This window comes from Microchirus variegatus (genome assembly GCF_963457635.1).
Source record: "Microchirus variegatus genome assembly, chromosome: 20".
NCBI classification, from domain to species: Eukaryota; Metazoa; Chordata; class Actinopteri; order Pleuronectiformes; family Soleidae; genus Microchirus; species Microchirus variegatus.
In genome coordinates this window covers 17,989,751-18,010,660 of record NC_139821.1, presented here as the reverse complement: position 1 = coordinate 18,010,660, position 20,910 = coordinate 17,989,751, and the positions used below count along the sequence as shown (strand labels likewise).

At 37.5% G+C, this 20,910-nt stretch overlaps 2 protein-coding genes across 3 annotated transcripts; one reads left to right on the top strand and one right to left on the bottom strand.

Annotated features, from left to right (window-relative positions):
- glipr1a (GLI pathogenesis-related 1a) lies at positions 1-3,947 on the top strand (the record flags this gene model as incomplete). Its single annotated transcript, XM_083907049.1, has 6 exons — positions 1-171; positions 1,240-1,488; positions 1,570-1,682; positions 2,227-2,312; positions 3,349-3,375; positions 3,790-3,947. The coding sequence occupies 6 exons, from the start codon at positions 1-3 to the stop codon at positions 3,942-3,944; spliced, it is 801 nt and encodes a 266-aa protein (XP_083763175.1). The 3' UTR covers positions 3,945-3,947.
- Positions 3,948-4,829: 882 nt separating this feature from the next.
- krr1 (KRR1 small subunit processome component homolog) lies at positions 4,830-14,542 on the bottom strand (the record flags this gene model as incomplete). Of its 2 annotated transcripts, none has more annotated exons than XM_083907325.1 (10): positions 4,830-5,004; positions 6,250-6,346; positions 8,381-8,458; positions 8,602-8,772; positions 10,113-10,169; positions 10,356-10,439; positions 12,258-12,383; positions 12,514-12,648; positions 12,911-13,086; positions 14,467-14,542. In XM_083907325.1, 10 exons carry the CDS (start codon positions 14,540-14,542, stop codon positions 4,856-4,858), a joined length of 1,149 nt encoding a protein of 382 aa, XP_083763451.1. In that variant the 3' UTR covers positions 4,830-4,855. The 2 variants fall into 2 exon arrangements, with proteins under 2 accessions (XP_083763451.1, XP_083763452.1); XM_083907326.1 differs by having other exon boundaries at positions 12,911-13,083; positions 14,467-14,534.
- Between the last annotated feature and the right edge of the window lie 6,368 nt (positions 14,543-20,910).

The window sequence follows — 20,910 nt, the reverse complement described above, 5'->3', positions numbered from 1 at the left end:
ATGGGGATCGTGGTAGAGATGTTACTGTGGGCCTGGATCATCCTTGACGTGGGAGCGTCCTCAGTGGAGCTGCCCGAGATCACTGACGCCAAGTTCATTGAGGACTGTGTGACGGAACACAACAGGGCTCGGTCGTCTGTCAGCCCATCTGCAAGCAACATGTTCTACATGGTAGGTCACAGTGAGTGTGTGATTTTACACCAGGTCTCTAACACACGCATTGATGAGTTTGTGTCACACTTGAACTTAATGGTGGAAGCAACAGTGGATCATTAACAGCTGTGAGGTAAAACTACTCATTTTGACTTTGGTGTGAGAGAGTGAGCGTTCACAAAGCAACACAAAGAAAATGTTGTTTAACAGAGAGAAAACATGGCGAACATATTAATAAGATATAATAAACTTAATAAGGTGTAATTGTTAGGTGGCTGTATTTCCTTGTCAGTGTTGGGCAAGCTCCTTGGAAAATGTAGCAAGCTAAGCTACAGTTTACAGTCTACAGCTACATCTAAGTGTTGAGACTGTGTCTATGTTCATCTATGTGTGCACACACACACATATATACTGTATATGCAAATGTATTTATTTATTTATTAAACACAAACTGTGTGGTTATGAATATAGGAAGGAAAACATGGAGACACCAACCCCTGAAATTGTTCAGATTCCAAACTGTGGTTAAAGTCGATGAATTTTCACATGAATGTGTACATATATATACATGTTGTCCATTGATATAATCTGCAATCAACAATTAATGACAATTAAAATCCAATTTTCAAAGGATATCGATTATCATAATCGTCATAATCCACAAAAACATTTTTTTGCCCATATTGCCCACCCCTATTTTTTTTTGTCTGTATAGATGCATTTTACATCATACATGTTTTTCATTTGCAAACCATAAAACATTCAATATTGAACAAATTCAGTCATTTATTTCAGAAATTCTGTAAAATATCATAATTTAGTTATTGCAAACATGTTAGAATATTATTATATTATCACTTAAAGGCCCACCCCTACGGAACATTTCTTTTTTCTACCAATATTTTTCCTCTAGACTGTCCCCCAGACTCAACACTCATTGGCCCCCAAGTCATTTGAGTTTGACCCAATGCAGATTATTTCAATTGATACATTTTGACTTGGAAAAACAGGATAAGCATAAGAAAAAAAAGGAGCCGCTCAGTGAAAAGAACAGCAGCGTCATGCCATCTTCCTCTGTTTGTCCAGTCATGGGACGCAGGCTTGGCCATCACTGCCAGATCGTGGGCAAAGCGATGCGTGTTCAAACACAACGTCTACCTCGACGATGCCCAGCGTGTGCACCCCACCTTCTCCTCAGTGGGGGAGAACATCTGGACAGGATACCCACCATCGTCCTTCAACGTGAAGACGGCAATCAAAAGCTGGGAGGATGAGAAGGACTACTATAGCTATCAGTGGAACAACTGTAGTAACTTGTGTACACACTACACACAGGTATTTGTCACCTTTTTTTTGTCCATAAGACTGTACCACATCAAATGGGGGTCTTCACATATGTTTGACCCTTGCCTACAGGTTGTGTGGGACAGCAGCTACAAGGTGGGCTGTGCTGTCCAGCTGTGCCCAAATGGTGTTGCTCACTTTGACAGCAGTGAGGGGGTTATTTTTATCTGTAACTATGCTCCACGGTGAGTTCAACACATCCACAAAGATAGTTTTGGTTGTTATTGTGTTAGTATTCTCTGTGAGGGTTATTTTAAAATTCCAACTTGTTTCTGTGACATGTCTATACTACATTGTATGAAAAAAAAAAGGACACAAATGTACACATTGTAATCCATTCTAAACTTCCACCTTCAGTAGGTGGCAGTGTTTTTACAAGTGAAAAAAAGTATTTTAAAATAGAAGCTTTAGGCATGATAAAGAAAATGTATTTCAGGTGAAAAGTTTTTTTTTTAAAGGTTGTATGAGGGTAAAGCTAATATATCTTAATCCACAATTAGTCAAGACTGATGGGATTTGATTGATTGCCATCTTTAACAGTGGGTCCTCATATAGAAAAAATCTAAAATAGTTTTATTATAGTTATAGTTATTATAGTATATATGTACATGAAATTATATGAAATAGTTTGTGAATCACTGGTTTGGTCACGATTGAATAACGCATGAACATCTGCTGCCTTCAGTATAGTGCAAAAGACATCTAACAGAAATAATTATGCATGTGCAGGGGAAATATGAACGGAATGCGACCGTTTGAATCTCGAGATGCAACCTGCTCTGGATGTAAAGATGTCTGTGAGAACAAGCTCTGCCGTGAGTATTTATTCATGTTTTTAATATGAAGACACTCCCGTTACTGTACTTTTTGTAGTAAAAGAAACATTAAAAGTTTAATGTTGTAGTATGTTCAACTACTTTCAGTCACGTTTAGTTTCATATCCTGCTTTGAAGTGACCCATGTAATTGTACTTGACGGCTCACTTAATAAAATCTACACCTGCTTAAATCTACAATATAAAAAGTACTTTGACTTGAACCTGTTCATTTCCTATTGTGGTCCTTTTTGGCCATCATAGGAAATGAACACCAGTGGTGTGAATAAGCTGACATCACATTACTTTATCTTGCCATTAGACAGCCTTTTCTGGCCCGAAACTGAAGTTTGTACATCGTTCACACTCAAATCAGCGTTTTACATGCTGCTGGTCTGCTGCTGCCTCTTTGGTAAATTTGAGTAACTTATTTAAACACAAACAATGCATATCAATTACAGAAGTCACAAAATAACACTTGAGTTTGAACTCACGGGTGGAAGCAGCAGTGGTTTAACAACTCCCGTGACTCTTGATTTAAAATTGATTAGATTTTCTGTATGGAGTTTGGTGCAGAGTGAGCAGTTTGCAAAGTGTTTTTGTTTGTTTTGTTTAAAAAAAAGGCCATTTAAGAATGAGTTAAAAGTCTAAATATATTCTTAAAATAGCATACACATAAGCAACTGTAGATATTACAAGGTTTTTGTAAAGTGGCTCGAATCCCCTCTGGAAATCAAGATGGCTGCCACCACACAAACACTAATACTTTTACCATTAAAAGCATTTCTGTCATTTTTATCCCACAGTAAAATCAATCATACACATAGTGTAAAACGTCCAACCATAGACATGCTGCTACATTACTTGGTGGAAAAAATATTGTGTAAAACATTGACTGGTATTGCTAACAACAGCTAGCCCCAGATTTGTTTGTGTCCTTGTTTTATCTCAACTGGAACAGTGTTTTCCAACTTCCATGTTTCGATGTAAATGGAACTCAGTACCTCATACAGTCACACTTTTTAATGTCTCTGCAGGTAACAAAGAGCGAGATTCGCAGAAAAGTAAGTGACAATGCAATGATACCATTTACTGTATATTTCAGAAACACTCGGTCAGGAGTCTCAGATGGGTGTGGGAGAAATTATTTTTTTGGGTTCCCAACCATTCTGTTAAGATTTATGCATATATGCTCAAAGAATGTATACACATAAAAGGAAAGTTGTAATTCATTTACCACACGTCTCAGAAATAATTTGTTTACCTATTTGAGGTAAATGACATAAGGCGTTACAGATATGGCTGTACATTAACCACATTTGGTCGTGTTTTACATCAAGATGTGGGTCAACTTAAAAAGTGGGTCACTGTACAGAAAGTTTGGGAAACACTTTTCTTTTTTATTCTATATATTTTATGACAGTTGAAACAGTATTAACTCCTCTGAAAACCACTGTCTCCATCATCTGTGGTTCCAGGCTACAACTTGAGTCCAGACTGGGATCCTGCTCCGGCTGCTTCGGACTCCAACTATGTTTCTATTCTTGTTGTTCGGCCTGTTGCCCTCATCCTCACCTTCATCGCTGCCTATGCAGTTCATTACTTTTACCCTGATGTCTTCTGCTATGAGTAGAACCCCAGTGTAAATCTGAATATGGCCATAAGATGACAATGTTAGGTTTTTAGCTATCGACGCGTTTTTGTCACAAATCACATATCAGGGTTCCCAAACCTTGGTTGACATCAAATTCAAGGACTTTGTCAAGGACTATCCAGGATTCAAGGACTGAATGTGCCGACAGCGAAAGATCGGAGGGCAATGGGCATCCACTTTTATTGATTTGCTGAACACTCTGCATCTTCCCCCTTGCTTAACTTTACTCACTCATTGTTCTGCATGGAATCTCACTTCAACGGCAGAAATAGACTGTGTTCACCACTAGTAATTACTAGACTCAACGTTTGTTCTACGTAGGCCTAGTCTTCATACATCAAGCAATGCAGGGCGCATGAAAGAGTAGGTGGCTTCCTAACAAACAAGGGCACATCAGTGGCAGGAGACATTTACAAACATCAACTCAACTTCTGAAATTCAAACACATTCAACAACTCATGTCTATTTAGGGCAATTTTCAAAAACTTTCAAGGGCCTTAACTTTTTTTCAAATTCACAAACTTTTACAGATTTCAAGGACATGTGGGAACTCACACGTGCACAAGTTTAAAATCCAAATTACAAAAACTGCACGTTTTTCCATCTTGCTGCCTCCTGAACACACATCAATCATTTAGAGAGAAAAATAAACTTTTCAATATATAAATACTGACCGTACATAATCTGGACAATGACGACAACAAGAGGGAAATATTTTGCTCTTTAACACACCTGGTCTGCACAGAAAGAAATATACAAGAATAAACAATTCCTCAAATAGTTCGATAAAAAAAAGAAAAAAGAAGGAATTGTCACAGTTGAGCTATACAAACATGTCTGACATCATGTCTTTACCGAGTCCTTACTCTGTCCAGCAAACAGCTGTGAGGTTAGCCCTTGTTTTTGGACTTCTTCTTCTTCTTGTCTGTGCTGCTGGCAGGAGGAGCAGGGTTCACTGGTGGAGCTCCCAGTTTCTTGGTTTTGGCTTTTCGTACCTTTGCCTTGATGGCTTCGATGTCCAGCTTGTTTTCTGTGGGAGCTGTGACACACGTGGAACACAAGTTAGTTCTACACTTACTTTTCCATTGAACAGTTCTCGCACTACTCGGCTGGACTTGTTTTTTTTGCTATTGCAGTAGGGATAGTACATGGTACTTTTTTGGTGCTCTGGCGAGGTTCTTAAAATGTGACGTCAACAGACTGCCAGCCACTGATTGGCCAGAGCGTGTCGTCACTGGAAGTTGTAGATCAGTTAAAAAGACTTGGTAATAAATCGATTTTCTCCTCCGCATGTATACTGCGACTCTGCAAGTTATCTGGTTGCCTGTCCCAGTCGAACTACGGCCTTAGCTTGATTAAACTGTGCATGTAAACATACTGACTGACTGTGTCAGGTGGAGTTTGCGCTCCACTCATGCAGGAAGTACAGAACGAGTCGGTGAACAAATCTTTTTCTGACTTTGAGGAGGTACTATAGTAATGGAAATGAAATGCATGATGCCAAACTGATAAAGTGGTGTCGAGTACAGCCGAGTTTAGCTAAAACTGTAACCCATTTGTATCTTTTTAACGCTTTTCTTTGTAGTATTTCTCATTGTCCTTTCATACAGTATGTATGTAAAACAGGAAACGTGTAACATGTATATGTAGTCCTGTAAATGCTATGTAAGGAGAAAAAACTTGAGAAAAAGGAAACTTACATCCAAACACCTGTGTGCATTTGATTATGTAACATGGTATCATGGAGCTAAATCATACATGAACACAGTTGAACTCATCACATCAGTGTTTGGTGGCTTTCAGTTGGGTTTCATTTAGCAATCGATTTGCGACTCAGTATCAGTCTGATAACAGTCAAAAAACACTGGATCAGGAAATGGTGAAAATCAAATACCACAAACCCTAAATGTGGGACATTTATTTCTTCATTAGAGGAGCAGAATATTTGCTGTGAAGTTGGAACATGATGCATTTGGAATGGCTGTGTAAGCTTAATATGACTGCAATTATTATTCAATCAATTATTCATTGATTACTATCTGTTATTATAACAACATCTATATATTATATAATCCATTATAAAAAATTAGAAATTGGTTTGAGTCTTTTCAAAAATAAAAACAAGCTTTCTGCAGTTTCAGCTGAGTGGAAACATCCCCACCACAAATGAGGTGCTCTGTGAGACAAGCCTGTCAACCACCATAGTTCAAGTGGTGGAGAGAGAAAAAGTGTAATATTGCAACACTCAGTTTCATGCACATTTGCTTTGTTGTTTTTTTTTTACCTTTTATGGTCTTCTTCATTAAAGGCTTCTCTTTAGGAGGGATGAAAGCTTTATTACGTTGCTCCTGCTTCTTTGTCAATGCCTCCGCTTGTTTGACCTGAGAAAGAGGAACAACGAGTCACACGTGAGTCTTCTACTTCTTATCTTGGTCTTTCAGGAAACATTTCTGCAGTTTTTATTTACAGACTAAAATGAATGGTGTAAATTAATTACACTAATAACACAAGTTCACCCTTTACTTTTTGCTTACTAAAACTCTTTAGTTGTGTTTTTAATAAAACTCTGTGCCATTTACACATGGTTTCCCTTTGTTATGCCATTTTTAATGTTTAAATTCTGCTCTTTAATAAACTTTCAGTATGAAATTGGGCATCCATCAGTCCTGCAAATATTTCACAATAAAAGCCTTGTTGAAAAAATAAAAATAATAATGGATTCAGAGAACTGAAACGGGAGAGTGCCTTTACTAAGCTCTCTTGTAAAACACAAGCTCTAATCCTGGGAACTCTGTGTGGCTGCTGTAATAATCTGACCTGACCTCAAATGAGACGCTCAGCGATGCAGATACTCTACTCATGCATTCAGTGTGACCACAAATTCACTGATACGAGTATCATCACTTGGTAATTGACAGCGTATGTAATTTCCTGGACCTTTCGCGCCATGAAGGCTGAGAAAAGCTGCTCCAGTCAAACCAGACATTAGCCTATTAAAGTAAAAGGATAGTGTTTGGTCCAGATCTGAACCACAGTCTGCCTATTAGTGACCGAGGAGTTAAAAGTGAAAAGGCACTTCCTGGAACAGGCTCCAGGCCTAACTGTGCTCTACTGTGTTAACCTTATGCTGCGTTTCCATCATGGTATGGTTTGGTACAGTACGGTATGGTTTGGAACAGTAAAGACCTGGGTCAGGCTTGCGTTTCGACTGAGAACAGTACTTTAGTACAGTATCTTTACTCGGTAGGCGGGTGCGGGCTGTACCCGATGGCCGCATAGCAACAAAAAACAAGACAACAATGGAGGACATCCAGTAGCTATTTTTTTTCCTGCTAGGTTTGTTGCCTGCATTTGCCTCAACTTCTATGTGATATTTACACTGATTGTAAGGAAGAGATGTTTTTCCTGTTGCCAAATCAGCTGACTGTCGTACCCCAAGGGAAGAGTGCCAAAGAACGGAACAGTTGGGGCCAGTTACTTTGGTACCATTCCAAATGGAAAAATCTGTTCCATTTGGTGGAAACGCAGCTTTAAGTCATGAGAACAGGCACCACTGATGTGTAAGAAGTGAGTTTAAAAGATTTATCTTGTGATAGGGCAAGATGGAGACAGAACATCTGCTGTGATGACCCATAAAGGGAGAAGCCCAAAAATGTACAAGATCTCGTGATTTCTTTCTCTATTATTTGACTTATCTCACAACAAATTTTTCAATTCATCCAATCACTAATTTAATTACCAGCATTTTCAGGACTGCATCTAACGATATGTTTGTATTAGTTACAACTCATCCACGCAGCAAAAGGAAGAACAAAATAGAAGATTAATTATCATGAGTTGAAGCCGATGTATCATAGTTTATCACAGAAATTGTACAACTTAATTACTGATTATGTTCCAGTCTCCAATGTACAAACCTCATCTGTGCAAATCGTGCAAATAACTGATTTGTACGTTGTTTGGGGAAAACAAATATATAACAGAGGTGGAGTTTCTTTTAAGAGAGCAACTCCTAATTTTATTTTTTTTTTGCCATGGCTTCTAGCTACACTCTGAATCAAACAGGGCAGGGAATGAGAAATCCATGGCACTGCCCGTACTTCCCTATGACTGGATGATCCCCATTTCTCTTGCATGGGTGTGGGGCGGACTAGCAAATAATGCAATTTGGATGAGGAAAAAAAAGCTTGACTTGCTTGAGCAAGAACATAGAACAGCAGAGGATGAAATGAAAGGAAGAAATGATACTGTGACCTCTCTGCTATGGATCCAATATCACCCACCCCTAGGTTTGAGTTTCTGACTACAGGAAGGCGGTGAACTCGACACGTCACTTCCAGTAACGACTTGCTATGAAAATGGAAAGCAACATAACCACAGTCTAGTACTGACACAGACTTTCTTCATGGGCTCACCTTGATCTCCTCCATCTTCTTCCTTCTTTTCACACTTTCACGCAGGAAGAACTCTCCTGTAGCCAGCTCTTTGTCAGTCTATAACAACAAGTTGAAATCATTGTATAAATTAGTCATTTCAACATCTCAATAAATGAGAGGAACATTCCTTTACATATTAAAACAAGTGACCCACGTTGCTATAATATTCAGAGACAAAGCTGAGGAATGTGGTGTCTGACCTGACTCTCTGGCTGAGCTGGAGGGAACGGCGTGTACTCCTTCTTCACCGTCTTCTTCTTGGGCACCTTGCGCTTGGCCAGGTTCTTGTGTCGGAAGTTGGGCAGGAAACGTTCCCAGCTCTGTGTTCGCAGGTCTGGGTCTTTGGACAGCTCCCGTTTGATCATTAGTGTCTGAGAGACAGAGTCACACCAGCAAAGCATATAAAAGAGGTGAGGCTGACAGACATCAATGGATGACATTCAGCAGGTACAAGAGCCTTTATATACATTTTACCATATTCTGAATACAATACTGGGGCTGCAACTAACGATTATTTCCACGATTGATTTATCTGTGAATTATTTTGTCGATGAATCAATTAATTTTTGGTTTTGTCCACAAATTAAACATGAATTTGAATGAATGAATCATGCCAGATTATCGTTTCAACATTGCACTACAAAGAGCTTCATGGGCATTTTAGATCAAAATGATCTCTACAGTATTGATATATAATTGAACCAAGCCTCCATTAATTGTGTAGTGTTTGTTTGTATGTGGCTATCTCATCTGTAGTTTATTATACTGAAAGTTCCTATTTATTGGATAAAGACCACAAACGTAAAGCAGCATTCTTGTTATAATCTGGAATAAAGTTTTCATCTAGATTTACGAATGATGCTCATTAACATGCATGCCTTTTTTTTTTTCAAATAAACAAATGAATACAGAAAAATATCGAGAAAAATTATGAAAATGTCAAACTTAGTAATTGCAAACAAGCATTTTTTTTTATTAATAATGGTGATCATCATTTGAGTTTAAAAATGTAAAACAATTTACTGTTGTACATCACAATATAAATCAAATCAACATTTCTGTAAGGCTGGGCTATATGGTTTATAAATAATATCTGGATATTTTTACTCTATATCCCGATAGACGAGGACATAAACCTGCACACGGGTTGTTTCCCTGGACTCATGAAAAGTTTTCTTTTGAGATGTTTCTCAATGGTGAGTGACAATACACTGTACTTAAAATAAAATATCTGCTGTTTATGATCTGTATCACATATTGGATTTATAATATTTAGTGTTTTTCACAAATGTATAAAAAAATAAACGATGATTATCAATGCAACAGCCTTTAAAACCAGGAAGTCACCACAGATACCTCGTCACAATATGACTATATTCAAATAAAGACCATATCTAGTCACATGCCACTATATTGATAAATCATCTATATGTTGCCCAGCCCCATTTACAACTCAGCCACAATGGTTGAACTATGACTGAACGATACAACTTTGTGAGCAGCTCTTCTTGAAGATAACACTTTAAACAGTGCCGTTAAAAGCAGGTTCCCCTCTCACGCCCTCAGCTCCAGGTTGCGCCAGCCTTGGCGTACATACCCAGAGATTTGGATTTCCGTCAGGAATTCAAGAACAAGGATGGAAAGCATCTTCATTGGGCGTGGATGCTGCTGTGGAGCTATGCTAGGTCTAAAGTCAGCAGTTTGAACGTACCTTGATGTTGTAGATGGGGTGGATGTTCTTCATCGTGTCCATCACCACTTTGCGTACCTAAACCACAGAGGAGACATTTAAAAAAAAAAAAGAAAGAAAAAAAAGTAAAGAATCTACATCTATGTCCTAAGATCTTTGTGTAAAATTTGAATTGCATATACACTAATCATTGGCTCATGATCTCCCCCTGTAGGTCAGAGTTTACACATCATCTCCTGTAAGCTGTCTCTGTGAGGCTCTTACCTCCTTCAGACCACCGTAAGGTCCCAGTGCCGACACCGTGTTACCTTGCACCATCACATAGCAGTTGGTTAACAACTCTAATGCCTGTGCAGAAGAAACATGAGAGCAGTCGTCAGTAAAATCCTTCATTTCAAATCTGTGTTTAGTAGCTTGACATTGTGACATAAGTCTCTCATACAAAAAGTCCCTTTAATTCCAATAGAAAGTTTACAATTTGGAATATTTCAAAATTTTCCAAATATTCTGTAAATTAACCGGAATTTTCCAATCTTTTGCAATCTTGCTCATACCCCATTCCTACTTAAAGGTCACATAGAGTGGTCCTGTTGCACATATGTTAGTTATGGAGGTCTACTTACATATATTAACTTGTGTTTTATGGTAAAAAACCTCCTAGTTGCTGTAAACGAGCCGATTGAAATCCTCTTTTCTGACGCTGTTCGTCAGCCCCGATGCTTCATAGTGAACTCTGACCCCCAGAAGACAGAATCTTGTGATTGGCCAGTACTGCCAGCACACCAGCTCTCAGAAGCATAGCTCCCCCCTCTGGAACGATGGATGCACTGCTACTCATTATCAAAACATTGTTTTAACAGTGTTTAAAAATAGCTTATTCACGACTCCCCGCCGCAGTCCCTTTTATGACTTTGACCCGGAGTCAAACCCAGAGTCAGAAGACACTGTCGCTCGTGAAACACCTCTAAATCGGATGTTATTATTCTTCTGCGGTTCAATGTACGCAACCGGATGTGCCCGGACTAGTGCCCGGAGCAGGAGGATCTGCTGTTCAGGAGAACCGCTGTTTACGTAACTATTACGGGATTTTCAGAGATCTCGCTGAGCCCCGAGATTACAATAAACAAAGCGTTCTCAGCAAAGGCTGAACTGTTTGTTTAGAACCTTCAGGGCTTCATAAACAAGGTAATGACGCAGATACACACAAAAAAACGCGTTAATAGGAACTTCCGGTCGAGTTCCGCTTTAACAAAAACCTGTATTCACCCAGGTATGGAATGGTTTTTGATCTGTGGGAATTAATTGAGTACTTGTTTGGTCCACAAGGTCTGAGAAAATGTTAAAAAATGTTGATCAGTGTTTGCCACACCTCAATTGATTTAGTTGAAATTATTTATTTGTCACATGGAGCAAATAAACCAGTAAACATTCACACTTAAGGAGCTGAGTCTCAGAGGGCTTGCTTAAATTATGTAAAAAGTAAAAGTTCAAACCAATAAAAATTATTATCAAATTAAATATATGAATAATATATGAATATATGCAAATACACATGAAGTCTACTAACCAAATGTTTGCTGCTGCTGCCACCTTGGGATAAACTTTAAAAACAGAGGCACACATACGCAGTAGTACACAAGTACGCTGGTTATTTGTAGCGCTGCTCTTTTCGTTTAATAAACAGACAGCTGTAGTTCCATTGTAGGCGTGCTAAACGACACTAAAGGAGCCAACTGGTAAACGGTGCATGGACTCCGGTGCCGCGGCACGAAAAACTCATTTTAACAATCGGGATGCACATAAACATCACGTTATGTGTGTCTTTTTTCGGTCAGTCGTCATGGAAACTCGTCATGCGTTACATTATGACCATGATTCAAACGCAACAGGAAGGCCGCAATCTTGTTACTTTAGTAATTTGATATACATAGAACTGGCCTATGTAGAACAAGCAATAGGGCGCATGAAACAGCAGTTGTAACAAACATGAGCACATCATCCGCAGAAGACATTTATCAAAATATCAACTTAAATTCTTTCTTTAAAAACTTTCAAGTGCCTTGAATTTTGATTTTAAAGAAATCTTATTACGCAAAACTGATCAATGAACAAATGAAGTGCTGCTGCCTTACAGGTATGTTGTGTGTATGATAAAAGCTCACTCACTTTTAGAGTGGAACCCTTGGGGCCTATCAGACGCTGCCTTCGCTTCACAAACCGCTCTCTGTTCCTCACCAGTGTCCCGATTTTGATGATGTCACACGCCACATCATCTTGTAATATTCGCACAGCCTGGAAGCAAAAAAAAAAATCAAAGAAACCAAAATAAAAAGACACAAAGAGTAACTTCAAGAAATAAAGTGTATGACAGCTGCTGCATAATATACACAAGACAGAAACGAACAGACGATGTAATCATCACCTGTTCAAACGGGACACTCCTGGCCAGCATCTTGATGAGATCTCTGGCTCTCAAGATGGCGTAAGGGTCAAAGGTTTTTTTCATAGTACAAACTGTCATGCTGCCTTCGATCAGGTCCAGAGAGGCTTTTATGTGCTGTAAGAAGCATAATAAACATCAGAACAGGTTAAAAGTGACACAAATCAATAATCAATACCTTGCTTAAAGGCACAAATCAGCCTGCCAATCGTTCATTTGCACACTCCTGTCACAGGCCAAGGTCAGAATTAGGGAATAAAGTTTTCTGATCTCACTCTCCTACACCAAAGTCCACCTTTTTTGATTTTGTGATCCATGTAAGCAATGGACTACGTTTGTGATTGGTTTTCAGTTCCAGGAAAAGTATAACTGAACTTACAGTATCTCCTAAAGCTTTCTCCACAAGAGGCCAGCACTCCTTCAGGTAAGCTTCTCTGTATTTGGGAAAGAGTGTGGCGAAGCTGCTCTCCTCCAGGAGACCACGCGGGTTGTCCTCTCTGGTGAACATTGGCTCTTTCCATCCATCGGGAACAGTCAGGAGTTCTGATTCATCTACTGAATTGATAAACAAGGAAAGTTACAAAGTTTTCTTCTCTATATAACAGGGATGCACGATATTAACCGCACAATATCGGTATCCGCAAGTTTTACAATGTATTATCTGATATTAGCAAATACAACACAATCTGTCGAAATGACTAATGACAACAGTACCACTACCTACCTCCCTCCTTGATTTGTATGATGGCACCCTCTACAATTTTTATTATGTTTATTTATTTTGCTCAATGAAGAGAATTAATTTAGATCTACATCTGCTGCGACATGAGACTTAAAATGATTATGTCAACAGAAGAGACTAAATTGCCTCTGCAGTTGGCTAGTTAGCTATATCAGACATGCAAAATAATTAAAAAACACTTCTTTAGACAAGCTTTTTTTTTTTTTTTTTTAAATCAATGCACATTTATGTGACTCATCTTTTAAAATTATCTATTTTGATCAGCCGCTGCATTTTATGAGACAAAGTTGCTAAATAAAAAATGCATTATTATTGTTGCCGGTGCTGTCCATAGGCTTCGCTGTCATTATATTGGAAGGGGACTGAAGGGGAAAGACTTGTTATTATGTTACATCGCATCTATATTAACCTTAGGTCATTTTATTTCAGTTGTTAATGAAAACAATGCTCAACCCATTTCCATATCTCTTGGTATGGGTGATTGGGTGATTAAGGGTGCTTCATCACTATGAATAAAATGTGATGTGGATGGTCTCCGAACTTCATGGAGATTAATTTATTTGAAAATTACCAACTACATGATTTTATAGTGAATCACTGTAGGCTCGACTGAAAATCCAAAAAGTATACTCAAATCACTCTTTTTGGAGTACGTTGTAGTCAGTTGTATAACCTTCATGAAAGCAAGGCACAAATAAAATTTCATTTCATTATGTTTGTTGTTGATCATTATGTTTTATGCCATGGCAGATGCATAAGGCGTAGTTGAATGAGGACTTCTTATTGAATCAGTTTGTTTTGTTTATTTATATAGGTTAAACTAGGCGTCTAACAACCTGATGAAATACATCAGAATGGCATGGGTCTGTAAAGCTCTCTCTTAAAACTAATACAAATATATTCACCAATAATACAAATATAACACCAACAATACCCACAGAAACAAACAGCTTGGATATTAATTTCTTGTAGGGTTAGTTACTGGAACAACCAAAAATGTGCTATAACCAAGTTACCGGCACAGTTATATTTCTAGTTGAGAGCTTCATGGAGCCTGGAGTCTCTTTCCAGCGTGTCTCCCAGCACACATGTCAACACGCGGAAAATCAGACAACAGTCAACCACACTTCACAGTCAATTTATCGCCAACTATCAGTAAACATTCTTTCAATCCTGTGGTATCACCAACTTACCTTCCGTTTTGGTCTTTTTTGACTTTTTCCCAGTTTGTTTCTCACTCACGCCGTCTCCAGCCATGGAGGACGCCATTTTGGGGACAAGCGGAAGTGACGCTGCGCTGCCTGGTTTTCTTCGTGGCACGTGAAGGCACTCCTACAGCGCCACACTGCGGCATGAAAGGGAACGTTTTAAAGATGATGCGAATAACACTGGCGCATAAGGAGACGAAATGGATGTTGACATTTATTTGCATTATCAGAGTGAATCTTGGGCGCTGTTGATATATGACATTGATAAACATTTAATTTTATTTTATTAAGCTGTAGAAGATAGATGAGTGAAAGTCACTGTTGTTATGTATATGTTATACAAATACATATATACATACATAGATATAAACATCACTATATACACACATATATACATACATACATATATATATATATATATACATACATATATATACACACATATATATATAGATACATACATACATATATATACACATACATATATAGATATAGATACATACATACATACATACACATACATATATATATAGATACATACATATATATAGATACATACATACATATATACACATATACATATATATACACATACATATACATACATACACATATATATATACATACACACATATATACATATACATACATATATATATACATATACATACATACACATACATACACATATATACATACATACACATATATATATACATACACATACATACACATATATATACACATACATATATATATACACATATATATATATATATACACATATATATATATACAGTTAGGCCCATAAATATTTGGACATCGACACAGTTCTCTTTATTTTGGCTCTATAGACCACTACAATGGATTTGAAATGAAACGAACAAGATGTGCTTTAACTGCACACTTTCAGCTTTAATTTACATTAAAGCATTTACATCCAAATCAAGTGAACGGTGTAGGAATTACAACACTTTCTATATGTGCTTCCCACTTTTTAGGGGACCAAAAGTAATTGGACAAACTAAACTTTCATTGTTTAATACTTGGTTACAAATCCTTTGCAGTCAATTACAGCCTGAAGTCTGGAAGGCATAGACATCACCAGACACTGCGTTTCATCCCTGGTGATGCTCTGTGAGGCCTCTACTGACACGCTCTTCAGTTCCTGCTTGTTCTTGGGGCATTTTCCCTTCAGTTTGGTCTCCAGCAAGTGAAATGCATGCTCAATTAGATTCAGGTTAAGTGATTGACTGATAACATTCCATATTTGCCTTAACAAACTCTTTGGTTGCTTTTGCAGTATGCTTTGGGCCATTGTCCATCTGCACTGTGAAGCATCGTCCAATGAGTTCTGAAGCATTTGGCTGAATATGAGCAGATAATATTGCTGGAAACACTTCAGAATTCATCCTGCTGCTTTTGTCAGCAGTTACATCATCAATAAATACAAGGGAACCAGTTCCATTGGCAGCCATACATGTCCACACCATGACACTACCACCACCATGCTTCACTGATGAGATGGTATGTTGTGGATCATGAGCAGTTCCTTTCCTTCTCCACACTCTTCTCTTCCCATCACTGTGGTACAAGTTGATCTTGTCCAGAGGATGTTCTTCCAGAATTATAACGGCTTTTTTAGGTGTTGTTTGGCAAATTCTAATCTCGTCTTCCTGTTTTTGAGGCTCACCAATGGTTTGCATCTTGTGGTGAACCCTCTGTATTCATTCTGGTGAAGTCTTCTTTTGATTGTTGACTTTGAAACACAAACACCGACCTCCTGAAGAGTGTTTCTGATCTGGCCAACTGTTGTGAAGGGCGTTTTCTTGACCGGGGAAATAATTCTTCCGTCGTCCACCACAGTGGTTTTCTGTGGTCTTCCAGGGGTCCGTTTCACAAAGCAGGTTTAGTGAAAACTCTGAGTCGGTTAACCCTGAAATGAGGGAAACTGAGTTTTCCGTTTCACAAAGGGAGGTAAGTCAAACCAGAGAAAGAGGAGTAACTCTAGCCTGTTTCACAGAGAGAGGTAACTTAAGCTCTCGGTCAGTTACCATGGTAACATGCTCTTTGAAACTAACCTGGTCAGGAACAGGTTTTTCTCCGCAATCCTTGAGTTTCTCTCCGTCTCCGCCCTCTTTCAGACAACACGGTATTTGATTTCCTCATTCATTCAGTCAGCAGAGTTTTGGCGTAGTATAGTTCTGCGTCTACATTAGAAGTTATATTAGGTACCAATAAGTAACAACGTATAGTAACGTTATATATATATATATATATATATATATATATATATATATATATATATATATATATATACATACACATACGTATATACGTATGTATGTACATACGTATATATATGCACACATACGTATATACGTATGTATGTACATATATATACGTATGTATGTACATACGTATATATATGCACACATACGTATATACGTATGTATGTACATATATATATATATATATATATACACATACACATATACGTATGTATGTACATATATATATATATATACACATACACATATACGTATGTATGTACATATATATATATACACATACGTATATACGTATGTATGTACATATATATATATATATATATACACATACACATATACGTATGTATGTACATATATATATATATATATGTACATACATACGTATATGTGTATGTGTATATATATATATATATATATATGTACATACATACGTATATACGTATGTGTATATATACACATACATACATACGTATATACGTATGTGTATATATACACATAGGTATATACGTATGTATGTACATATATATATTTATATACACACACACATGCGTATATACGTATGTATGTACATACGTATATATATATATATATATATACGTATGTATATGTATATATATATACACATGTATATACATATATATATATACACGTATGTATATGTATATATATATACACATGTATATACATATATATATATATACACATATGTATATGTATATATATATACACATGTATATACATATATATACATACATACATACATACATACATACATACATAGATACGTATATACACACATATATACATACTGTATATATACAACTGGCAATTGTTTTGTCACACTGTCAGTTTGACTGACAGTGCCCTAACACTGCACAGTTAGGGCACTTCATGTTCAGGCAATATCATTATACAGTGTGGTTATGTGCTTAGTTGCAAAATAATGACAATAATCATGTTTTTAACTTTACCATGTAGGTCAGTTACAAACAACAAACAAAAAGTTTTAGAATACAAAATAAGTGTTAAAATTATAAATAAAAAAAAAAGTCTCCTTTACAAGCTAATACACATGAATATATTTTTTTATTTTAAGTTACTGACAATTTAAACATGTTAAAAAGTGATATTCAACTTACCAATTTGTAGCAGATCAGAGCTGCGGCTCCGCTTAATGAAATGGCTGTCCGTCCCTCAGACACAAGGTCGCATGCACTTCAAAGCCACTTATTATTGGACACAAACATGTCTGGTGATATTTAAACAAATGAGTCCATTGTGATGTCCAGTTATGTGGTTCATTGCCTGAGGGCAACACCATGCCATAGAGGGTTAGGCCAAATCCAAAAGAACTTTGTTACTTATTTAGGAAGCTTAATCATCATCTTAAGACACTGTACATAGACAACATAATCGAGAGCAGAGAAACCCAACAATTCACACAATGAGCAAAGCACTAGGCATCAGTGGAGAGGAAAAAACTGACCAACAGAACCAGACTCACAGATGTGCAATAAATACTAGCATACTTGGTATTGCGAAAGGGCCACTGTGTCTGAGGTGTGCACACTCCCTGTGCTGAGAACCAGACAGGCATGCTCACTTTGTCTGACAACATGGTCCCAGGGTTAGAGGAGGAGGATAAAGAGAAAAAAATGGTGTGAAAACTATTATACTGACTTTTTCCTTTTCTGGTTTTGTAAAAAAATAAAGTACACACATAACACAAATTGTGTTCATAATACTTTATTGCAGCTGTAGCTGTTCATAATAAGACATGATTGCTTTAGTTGCACTCACTGACAGTACAGTTATGCCCAAAACACCTATTGTTCCGGCCACAATTAGAATCATCGTCATGTGCTCTGCCCCTGCAAAACAGACAGACGACATTTAACCAATTCTACCCAATGAAGCATGAATTAGCACATTTAATAATACACAAATACTTATATACATGTCATTTTCTGTTTTTATAGATATATATATTAGCAAACATTTGAAGCAAACTTTTTCACTATGTCATTATGGGGTATTTTGAGGTTTAGGGCTGCAACATAAACAAATTTGGAAAAAGTGAAGTGCTGTGAACACTTTTGGGATGTACTGTATAAGAGATGGTTATATTTTTTTTTTAGAAAAGAATACGAGTTCCTTAAATGACAATGATATAGAATTAAAAAAAATATATTGAAATGATTTAAGGTATTAGTACAGTGTGAAAGAAGCTGAACAAAACTACCTATTAAGTCAACATAAAACAGGAAAGGTTACAACTGAAAACAAGAGTACTGTATTAGGTTCCTGCAGACTCACAGTAAGAGGTTGGGACTCTGGTGTTGACCACCACAGGTCCAGCAGACACAACAGCAGCACGTTTCCCTCTCCTGTCCGGCTGACTCTCTGACCTCTTGGTTCGCTGCTGGCTGGAACAATTCTGAAAATACAACCAGAAAATAAAAGGAATTAGACATTTTTTAAAATAGTGGGGATAAAAATGTCTTTAGTTTGGGAGAGAATGTAGGGAAAGCAGAAATCAAGTTAAAGTCTTGTAATTTTTAATCCTTTAACACCGAGCTTATCGCAGACGCCGCGTAAGAGCATTTTGCATTACCGTAATTACACAACGGTTTCTGAAAGCTGAGTTGCAAGGCAAAGCCAACGTGGTTATTATGGTTATTTCACTCGCACTGTTGCAGGAAGCCGATGAATGAGCATTTTTGGCACCAGCGGAGAGAGTTGGATAAACTTCTGTGCATAGATTTTTTTTGGCCATTGAGACAAAAACTCAAACAATTGATACTTTAATATGTTTTATACTGTTCAAATTTAACATGCAAAATAACTACAGTGTTTAATACACACTAAATTGTGAATATATTGTTATTTTATTTTATGTTATATTATCATTATTATTATTATACAGATATTTAAAGTTATCCTGGAAAAATGGGCAAAAGCACATACAGGACTTTTAAATTAAGTTTATTGTAGGAAATTATGGATCATTATTTACCTACCTACCTACCCATCTATCTTCTCCAAAATACACAGCCATTTTGACCTAAAACTGGGTTTTCTGTTTCATTTAGTTTACTAAACACAATAAATGCAGATTATACAAGAAATTATTGAGATTTTGCCGGTGTTGTGTTTACTTCCGCCTGATTAGTGCAGATTAACGTCCTCCCACTTTGGTTCCTCTTAAAGTGGTGTGCACACGGGGTGGTTAGCCAGAAACTTCAAAGGTTCTGAGGCTCCAGAACGGCGCCAGAGCCAGAACTGGGCCCGTCTAAAAGCACGACCAGAAAAGCCCAGCGAGTCGGCTCAAATTTGGGGTATAAAAAAGGTGTATTCTGTGTGTTTTATTTCTCTGTGTAAAGATTTTTAAAACATCAAGATGCCTTTTTTTTGCCAAATGTGTACTTCACAGGAGACACTGTGTTTAAAGTTTAAAGAAAGCCATTAAAAGAAAATTGTGCTATTAATTTTCTTTTTTTAACCTACTTGCCTAACTAACATACTGTACATGCATGGAAAACATTAGTGGCTGTGTCTCAAGCTTTACCTTTGTACAGTCTTTGTCATGTCCACATATGTTGGCCATGCAGTGAATGTATAGGGGCAGCCCTTTGGGCATGGTGAACATCTCAATGGAAAACCTGCTTTTCTGCTCCATGCCGTTAACAGAGAGCCAGTAGAATGTGTGGTCAATGGGACAGCTGGGGAAAAAGGGTTACATGTATATCAATGTATGCCACTCAAAGAACATAAAGCACTTAAAAGAACGTCACAAAAGCGTTACTTGAGCTTTTGGTCACTTTAAGACAGGTCAGGTACAGCACTCCATGGCTCCATCGGTGTTCAACACAGCCAACACAGATGCACACATGCAGGATTTTCAACATGCACAGAACCCAATATCATATTCAGCTGACTGGAAATTTGATCAGGGTGTGCACTGTATAATGGCTTTCCCATTATACAGTTCTAGCACTGCTCAGCTCAACTACACTCTAGGGATAGTACCTGGTAGTTGTAGTTTTCTGGAAGTCATGGCCATCTACTAATGGCGTCTAATGGAAGAAACAGCTCAATAGAAAGACAGCGGCCCTTCGGTGGCCGCCATGTAAAAGAT